This window comes from Cebus imitator, unplaced genomic scaffold (assembly GCF_001604975.1).
Source record: "Cebus imitator isolate Cc_AM_T3 unplaced genomic scaffold, Cebus_imitator-1.0 Scaffold346, whole genome shotgun sequence".
Classification (NCBI taxonomy): domain Eukaryota; kingdom Metazoa; phylum Chordata; class Mammalia; order Primates; family Cebidae; genus Cebus; species Cebus imitator.
Genome location: NW_016107661.1, coordinates 98,664 through 108,048, shown reverse-complemented (window position 1 = coordinate 108,048; position 9,385 = coordinate 98,664). Strand labels below are relative to the sequence as shown.

Here is a 9,385-nt window from a genome sequence, read left to right as displayed (position 1 = left end):
TTGAGATAGTTTTGCTCTTTTTGCCCAGGCTGGAATGCAATGGTGCGTTCTCACTGCAGCCTCCACCTCCTGAGTTCAAGCGATTCTCCTGCCTTAGCCTCCTGAGTAGCTGGTATTACGGGCATGTGCCACCATGTCCAGCTAATTTTGTATTTTTAATAGAGACGGGGTTTCTCCGTGTTGGTCACGCTGGTCTTGAACTCCTGACCTCATGATCCATCCGCCTTGGCCTCCCTAAGTGCTGGGATTGCAGGCATGAACCACCGTGCCTGGCAAGCCTCCGTCTCTTGCTGTCCCTCATGTCCTGCCTGTCTCTTGCTGTCCCATCTCTGTCCTTGATTTCTAGTTGCTCTCTGGCCTGCTCAGTCATTGTCCTCTGTTCCTGTCCCTCTCTGTCCTGTCTCATCCCTCGCTGTGCTCTCTGGTCTCTGTCTTCTGTCTCTTCCTCCTCTCTGTCCCTCTTCCTCTCACTGTCTTCATCTGTCTGATCTGTCTGTCTCTCAACAGCCCTCTGAACCCGAGGCTGCGGAGTAGAGGGATGTTAACAGCCAGTCCCTGGACTATGCCTGTTACCTGCTTGGAATATAGCAGGTGCTTGATAAACTGCAGCTGGCAGGGCTTTGTCAGAAGTGGCATAAAACTGGGCCTCCGCAGAGGCAGACCAGGGAGACCTGGCTTTTGAGGCCCTCTCCAGTCAGGCCCCTGCCTCTACTAGCCATGTGTGTGCCCATAGCATCCTTGTTTCCCACCATCTGCCTCCTTATCTGGCCTGTCCTCCCCCAACGCCACATAACAGCAAGCTCCTTTCTCCACCTCTTTGTTCATGCTATTCTACTTTCTTCGAATGCCTTTCCCTTCCCAGCACAAGCTTTCTTTGTCCTTCGCCGACCAGGTCTAAGTTCTTCCCTGTGGTTTCCCATGACAACCTTCAGGCCCCTGAGTCCAGGACTTAGCCTCAAGCTTGGTAGTAGCGGGGAGGCTACCCATCTCCCAGGGAGGGGCTGTACACACAGCAGGAATTCACTTGGTTTTTCCCTTCATTTTGTTTTGTGTCATTTTAATTGATGGACTATTTTCTAGTCTTTAAGTTCACAGAAAAAGTGAGCAAGTAGTAGAAGGATTTTCTGTATCCTTACTTTCTTCCCCAGTGTCTATGATAAACATCTTGTATGAGTGTGGTGCATTGTTACAATTGATGAACCAATCATGGTACATTATTGTTACTATTATTTGCATTGCTGGGGTGCAGTGGCACCATCTCAGCTCACTGCAATCTCCGCCTCCCCGGTTCAAGTGAGTCTCGTGCCTCAGCCTCCCATGTAGTTGGGACTAATGGCGTGCACCACAACACCCGGCTAATTTTTGTATTTTAGTAGAGGTGGGGTTTCACCATGTTGACCAGGCTGGTCTCGAACTCCTGACCTCAAGTGATCCAACCACCTCGGCCTCCTGAAGTGCTGGGATTATAGGCATATGCGACCATACCCGGCCTGAGACATTATTATTAACTAAAGTGTACAGTTTGCATGAGGGTTTAGTCTATGTTGTACATTTTATGGGTTGTAACAAATGCATGATGTAATGTAATCACTATACAGAATAGTTTAACTGCTCTAAAAATCCCCTGGGTTCCATCTATCATCCCTTCCTCCCTCCTCCCAAATCACTGCCAACTGCTGATCTTTTCGTTGTCTATATACTGGACTTTTCCAGAAAGTCATACAGTTAGAATGATACAGTATGTAGTGTGTAGCCTTTTCAGATTGACTTCTTTCACTTAGCAATGTCTTTTTGTGGGCTAATAGCTATTTTTTTTAATTGTGGTAAAAAAAAATGCATGTCATAAAATTTACGTTCTTTGTTTTTTTTAGCTTGCTGCAGCCTCAAGCTCCCAGGCTCAAGCGGTCCTCCCACCTCAGACTCCTGAGTAGCTTGGACTACAAGCACATGCCATCACACCCAGCTAATTTTTTTTATTTTTATTTTTATTATTTATTTATTTATTTATTTGAGATGGAGTTTCAGTCTGTTGCCAAGCTGGAGTACAGTGGCTCAATCTCGGTTCCCTTTAATCTCTGCCTCCCAGGCTCAAGTGATTCTCCTGCCTCAGTCTCCTGAATAGCTGGAATTATAGGCGCCTGCCACCACGCCTGGCTAATTTTTGTATTTTTAGTAGAGATGAGATTTCACCGCATTGGCCAGGCTGGTCTTAAACTCCTGACCTCAGGTGATCCGCCTGCCTCGGGCTCACAGAGTGCTGGGATACAGGTATGAGCCACCGCACTCGGCCCATGTTGCTATTTTAAAAAATATATCGAACATCTTTTCTTAACGCTTTTTGGCCGTGTGTGTGTGTGTGTGTGTGTGTATTTTTTTTTTTGAGACAGAGTCTCACTCTGTTGCCAGGCGCCAGGCTGGAGTGCAGTGGCACAATCTCGGCTCACTGCAACCTCTGCCTCCTGGGTTCAAGCAATTCTCCTGCCTCAGCCTCCCTAGTAGCTGGGACTGCAGGTGCATGCTACCATGTCCAGCTAATTTTTGTATTTTTAGTAGAGACGGGGTTTCACCATGTTGGCGAGGATGGTCTCAATCTCTTGACCTTGTGATCTGCCCGCCTTGGCCTCCCAAAGTTCTGGGATTACAGGCTTGAGCCACCGCACCTGGCCATATTTTTAAAATGTATATTTAAACCAGGCGTGGTGGCTCACACATATAATGCTAACACTTTGGGAGGCTGAGGCAGAAGGATTACTTGAGGCCAGGAGTTCAAAACCAGCCTGGTCAACATAGTGAGACCTCATCTCTATAACAGAAAAATGAAAACATTAGCAGGGCCTGGTGGCATGTGCCTGTGGTCTCAGCTACTTGGGAAGCTGAGGTGGGATGATTGCTTGAGTCTAGGAGGTTGTTTTTGCAGTGAGCTGTGAATGTACCACTGCACTTTAGCTTGGGCAACAGAGCGAGACTCTGTCTCAAAGGAAAAAAAAAGGCCATTGTGGTGGCTCATGCCTGTAATCCCAGCACTTCTTTGGGAGGCCAAGGCAGACAGATCACCTGAGATCAGGAATTCAAGACCAGCCTACCCAACATGACAAAACCTCAACTCTACTAAAAATGCAAAACATTAGCCGGGCTTGGTGGTGGGCTCCTGTAATCCCAGTTACTCAGAAGGCTAAGGCAGGAGAATCTCTTGAACCCGGGAGGTGGAGGTTGCAGTGAGCTGTGACTGCACCACTGCACTCCAGCCTGGGTGACAGAGAGAATCTCTGTCTCAAAAAAGAAAAAAAAAAGGCTGGCACAATGAGTGGCTCACACCTGTAATCCTAGCAGTTTGGGAGGCCAAAGCAGGTGGAGCATGAGGTTAGGAATTCAAGACCTCAGCCAACATGGTGAAAGCCCCACCTCTACTAAAAATAAAAAAAATTAGCCAGACGTGGTGGCGCGAGCTTATAGTCCCAGCTACTCGGGAGACTTAGAATTGTTTGAACCACTGAGGCAGAGGTTATAGTGAACCAAGATCTTGCCAGTGCACTTCAGCCTGGGCGACAAAGTGAGACTCTCTCAAAAAAAGAAAAGAAAAAAATTATTATGGCCCAGCCTTTAAATAGTCAGTGGATACAGATTCTGCCCTGGTTTTTTTTTTTTTTTTTCCCCCTGCATTTTAGTAGAGACAAGGTTTCACCATGTTTACCAGTCTGGTCTTGAACTCCTGACCTCAGGTGATCCACCCGCCTCAGCCTCCCAAAGTGCTGGGATTACAGGCATGAGCCACTGCACCTGGCCCTGCCCTGGTTCTTTATGCGTGCATTTTTGTGTGCGTGCACACACATACACACACGTGTGCATGGACATACACAGAGGTTGTTCCACAGAAAGAAGGCTCTATACAAAGCATGGGTGTTTTATTTCAGTCCTTTTTTTTTCTGTTTTTTGTCTTTTTTCATCTTCCCTTTGGACAATCTGAATCAGTAACTGTGCTGAATGGATGGTTAGGAGGTATAACCTCATCTTCCTGGTTAGGTGCTAAACTCCGTGAGTGCAGAAATGAGGTCACTGTATGAGCCCTGCATGCCAGGACTAGCATGGGGCTGAGCATGTATGTGGTGCTCACAGCTTAGAGTTTGGTTCTGGACCTCTGTTTGTCTGTCTTTGAAGGGTCATGGTGGTGATAGCACCACCTCATAGGGTTGTTGGATGACGAGGAGGGGTTAGGTGTCTGGTATGCCTGGTGTGCAGTAGGTCTCAGGAAGGTGAACACTCACTGAGCTTGCTTTTCTAGGGGACTGGGTGTGCTTGCCGCTGTGCTGAGAGGGAGCAGTGGGGCTGAGGAAGGATGCCCTGGTATAATGGCAGCCCTGTGTACTGGGGATGGTCTGCTTAGAGCTGGGGTGTGGGGACAGGCTGACCCCAGGGACCCTTCAGCCCCTGGTGTGAGATGTCAGCCTTGTGTGCTGAGGATGGGGTGCTCAGGGCTGGGGATTGGGGGTTGGGGGTTGGGCTGGCCCCCAGGAGCCCTCCGGCCCTAATTGTAAGTCATTTTTTCCTCTCTCCTTTTCCAGGACAAGCAACTGCGGATCTTTGACCCCAGAGCAAAGCCGCAGGCCTCTCAGGTGAGTTGTGTGGGCAGCCGGGTTGGGTTGAGACCTCTGCTCAGGCTGAGGACCCAGTGGTTCTAGCAGGTAGAGGCAGGGGCAGGCCTGGGCTCCTAGCAGACATGTTCCGCAGCACCAGGGGTCCCAAGGAGGTGTGCCGTCACTGCTGGAAGTTCTTCCTGGGAAGTGTGTTCTGGGTCCTGGGAGGGCCTGGTTTTGATCACAGGGTGGGCAGAGCTAAGCTGCTCCCAGGCTCTTGGTCGAGGCCATCCTGTGGTTTCAGGCAGTGATCTGAGATTCCCACTTCCTTCCCTCCTTTGAGACCCTCACCCTGGCATGGTCAGCAGAGACCAGCCTCAGAGGAACCAAAAAGAAACAGCCCCTGCCCTCTGCAGGGAGACCCTGGGTGGGACCTGCCAAATGTGCAAGGCCTGAGTGTGTTTTGGTTTGTGTCTGTGCATGTAGTGTATGTGGCCATTTCAGTTCTGAGTAGGGAAGCTGGGACCTAGTTCACGCCTGGGCATTCAGTCTAGGGCGCCATTCATTTGACCTACAGAGACCTTGTAGGCAGGAGCAACTACCCTGGGACAGAATACCCTGTGCCTGTCTCCATGAATATTTCCTGTGCTAGGCAAGGCCCTGTCCTGGGTTGGTTGTTGGGGGCTCTCTTGCTGGGCTGGTTTAATGCTTCCCTGAGCAACTGGTTGGGGAGTGGAGGCCTGAGTAATACCAAGAGGGCAGGCACAGACAGCCTGGAGGCAGACGGGCTCATCCACAGAGTCTGCGTGCGGGGTGCTGGGAGATACAGGCCCGTGGTCATCTGGGCTGTGGGAGGCCATTAGAGAGTTTTAAGCAGGAAGTTTGATGAGTGGATTTACATTTCTAAAAAGAACTTTCTAGAAGCTGAGGAGGCTTCTTTCCTGAGGAAGGTAAAATTTAGGGCCTGTCAGCTCAGGGGAGGACCTCCTCAGCAAAGACCTAGGCCCATCACAGACACCACCTTCCCATTTCTAGGACTTTTTCGCCACCCAGGGTCAAGGGCAAACCACCAGCCCAAACCAAACTAGCGGTAGCCCAGAGCTCTGGAGCCCACTACACATGCATACTCAGGAGAGAAACCCAGTCACATCAAAGATTGCAGCTTTTTAGCACAAATGGTCCAGTCAATTCCATTTCTGTCCAGCTGAGAGGACGCCTGTTTAACCAGTGGAACTAGTGGGCTCACCCGCTTTGGCCATACTCTGGTCATACTTGCTGGCGAGGCTGGCTGACCTCTTCGTCATGTGGGACCTGGGCCTGGTAGGTGGTGGGTATCTGTGTCTCAAGGCAGTGTGGGTGTGGGCGGTCTCCTCCCTTTGTAGTTTTCTTTGACCTCCAAGGGTTTGCCCAGAAAGCAAGACCCAGGCTCAGCTTGAAGGTGCCACGAAGGCTCCCCGGGCCCCCCTGCACTTTCTCAGGTTGCACTCTCCTCCCCAGAGCCCAGGGCACTGCCAGGGCACCTATGCTGCTACCTGACCTACCAGGCACAGCTCTGAGCCAGCGTCCTGGGCCCACGAGATTCTTCCTCTTCTCCCCTCCTCTGCCCCCTCTCTTCAGCCTTTCTCCTCTCTCCTCTTCCAGCAGGGCTGGCGGGGGTGACTGATGTAGAGGTGGGGATAGAATGGCTACTGTCCAAGGGGCTCCCAGTTCCTTGAAGAGAGAGGAGGGGATCTCGTTCTGGAGAGTAGGGCTTTGGGGCAAGGAGACCTGGGAAGAGCATGGGTGGCTCCCACCCCTTCCAGCTGCTGGCTGGGGCCTGTGCTTGGGCCCTGGTGCGGGGGCAGCAGGCCTGGAATGCCGCTCTCCGTGTGGCCCTGCCCCCCACTTCCGCCCAGGGCATCTGGCCCACACCTGGCTTCTATTAGGAAAACCACTGCTGGCAGCCAGGGCCGGTGTGAGCCAAGGGGCCGGGCCAGCTTGAGGGAGAGGCCTTCTGGGACCGCCTTCTCCAGCTATCTTCCTTCCTGACTAGTGGGCTGTAGCTGGGGATCAGGGAACAGGGCTGCCTGCCCTCCATCCAACCTGTGTCTTCTGTGGGTCCCACCTCACCTGAGCCCCAGTGCTGTCCCAGAGCCTGGAGTGGGCCAGGGAGTCTTCCTCCACTGCCTTGTTGGAGCCAGCCTCAGGCGTGAGCTTGGAGCAGGGGACCCTGGGGTGGCTCCTCCTGCTCATGCCCCTGCATGATTCTTAGATAGCGCATGTGACCATTTGTTACATGCCAGGCACTTGGCACATTCGACTTCCTTGGATGTGTAGACCCCGAAGGTTGGATGGTTCTGTGGCTTCTCCAGGGTCCCACCTCAGGGTGGCAGAGGCAGGCTCGCCCATCTGATTGCAGAACCTCCAAGCCCCCTTCAACCCTTTCCCTGCACCACTGCCCTAGCTGGGGCTGGGTGAGCCTCTGAAGCCCAGGCTGTTCCAGGGAAGTGGCAGCTCCAAATGAATGTCACGGCCTCAGGATCCTTCTCTGAGCAGAAGGGGGCCCTGGGTGCGTCAGACAGGCCTGTGGAGGGTGGTGAGCTTCAGAGTAGGGAGGAGGGTGAGTGGAGGAATCTTATATTGAAGCAGGTCCCCTCACCCCAGCAAGGAGCCAGGCTGCTCCGGGAGCCGCCCTGCCCTGCACAGGAAACATTGCCATGGAGATGAAAGGGTGGGCATACGCCTCCCCTCCTACACCCCCGGCTGCCACTGCCCTGCCACAGACCCTCTTGTTCTCAGAGCCAGGTGGTGGGAGCCCTCTTGGGGTTGCAGGGTAATAGGATGCCTGGGTCCCAGCTGCAGCCCCTGCTCTTGCCCCCTCCCCAGGAGAATGAGGAGCTGGGGAGAGGACTGTTCTCTGAGGCCTACTGAGGCCAGCACATGGGTCTCGCTCTGTAGCCCAGGCAGCGCAGTGGCGCCACCGTGGCTCACTGCAGCTTTGACCTCCTAGGCTCGAGCAATCCTCCTGCCTCAGCCTCCCTAGTAGCTGGGACTACAGGCACGTGCCACCACACCAAGCTACTTTGTGGTTTTTTTTTTTGGGGGGGGAAGTTATTTATTTTTTTTGAGATGGAATCTCACTCTGTCTCCCAGGCTGTAGTGGAGTGGCGCAATCTCAGCTCACTGCAACCTCTGCATCCCAAGTTCAGGCAGTTCTCCTGCCTCAGCCTCCTGAGTAGCTGGGATTACAGGCACCTGCCACCACACCCAGCTAATTTTTGTATTTTTATCAGAGACAGGGTTTCACCACATTGGCCAGATTGGTTTCAAACTCCTGACCTCAAGTGATCCCCCACCTCTGCCTCCCAAAGTGCTGGGATTATAGGCGTGAGCCACCATGCCTGGCCTAGTTTTTGTTTTTTTAAGAGAGAAGTTCTCGGTTTGTGGCCCAGGCTGCTCTGGAACTCCTGTGCTCAAGCAGTCTTCGCACCTCAGCCTCCCAAAGTGTTGAGATTACGGCAGGCGTAATTACGCCCAATCTACCTCCCATTTTTGATACTGGTGATCACGATGTTGATCAGAGGTTATAGGGTAAGGGGTGGCCACTGACCCCCTTCCTCACTTCGGGGGCTTCCTGTGGTCTCTAGGCAAACTGAGCTGGGTGTATCCACAATGCAGAGTGACTGGGTACAGCCAAATCTCTTGCCGGGAGCTCTGAAGGCTGGGTTGAACCCTCCAGGGAGCAGGAGCTGGCCCAGGGTGTTTGCTGGAAACCAGAGTTTGTCTGGGGCAGCTGTGATCCTGGGCGGCCCCTCCTCCCTTCCCTGCTGCCTCCTGTGCAAGGCTTATCACTGCTCTGAGTCTCACGTCCCTCTTGTACAGGTGGAGGAGACAGCGGGGCCCGAGCCCTAGTGGGTGGGAGCCTCAGGTAGCCCACAGCTGTGTTGTTGGGACAGTTTGCACCATAGCTTCCTCCCTCTGTGCCTCTGGCTTCCCACATGTGAATTAGGAAGGTGGGACATACAGGCCAAGTGTGTCCCATCCCTAGGCTTAGCCTGTGTCGCTAAGTGAAAAGTGCTTAGTGGCAGCCCTGGCTGGGGGCCCTGCAGGCTTGGCCCAGCCTCCGCCTCCCTCGTCCACAGCTGCTGGCTGAGCGGGCCTCCCTGCTTCTAGTTCCCAGCTCTTTGCAGATTCCAGTTCCCATACCTGGCTCATGCCTGCCGACCCTCACAGCCTAGCAGGAATGCTACCTGACACTGCCTTCCCTCACTTATACCCTCACAGTATCCCACTATCATCCTGTGAGACATGCACACGTGAAACTTGCCAGACACAATCCTGAGTCCTCTACATGCATTCCCTCTTAGTTCTTGCAGCCATCTTCAAAAGTAGGTCCTTCGGTACCACAGGAAAGGTTAAAAAAAAAAGTAGGTTCTGTTACAGTGCTTTTTACAGACACGGAAACTGAGGCACAGAGCTGGTGAGGAACCCACTGTCGGAGGTAGCTGAGGTGGCCGGACTGGGCCTCTCCAGGGTCCAACTCCAGAGCTTGCTCCCTTGATGCCTTGCGGCTTCTTCACGGCACTTACAGTCATGGGGAATGACACATAGATTTCTGTTTGGCCCACATCTGCCTCCCCAATGTGTTTATTCCACTGGCATGGGGACCTTTTCCATTTTGTTCACCATGTCGCCTCTAACAGTGTAGCTCAAATATTTGTGTGACAAGAGAACAGATGAGTGAGGGGCACTGCTTCCCTGCCCACCTGCTTACCAGCACCTGCCCTCTATCTGAGAACTGTGTTTCTTTTTTTTTTTTTTTTTTTTTTTTTTTT

General features: G+C 52.6%; 1 protein-coding gene across 1 annotated transcript in view; it reads left to right on the top strand.

The window, feature by feature from the left end:
* The window catches only part of LOC108287511 (coronin-7), a 63,672-nt gene that overhangs the window by 19,259 nt on the left and 35,028 nt on the right, over positions 1–9,385 (top strand). The window contains exon 5 of the mRNA XM_017505954.2: positions 4,560–4,610. Coding sequence (XP_017361443.1) covers positions 4,560–4,610 — 51 coding nt within the window. The remainder of the gene's footprint in view (positions 1–4,559; positions 4,611–9,385) is intronic.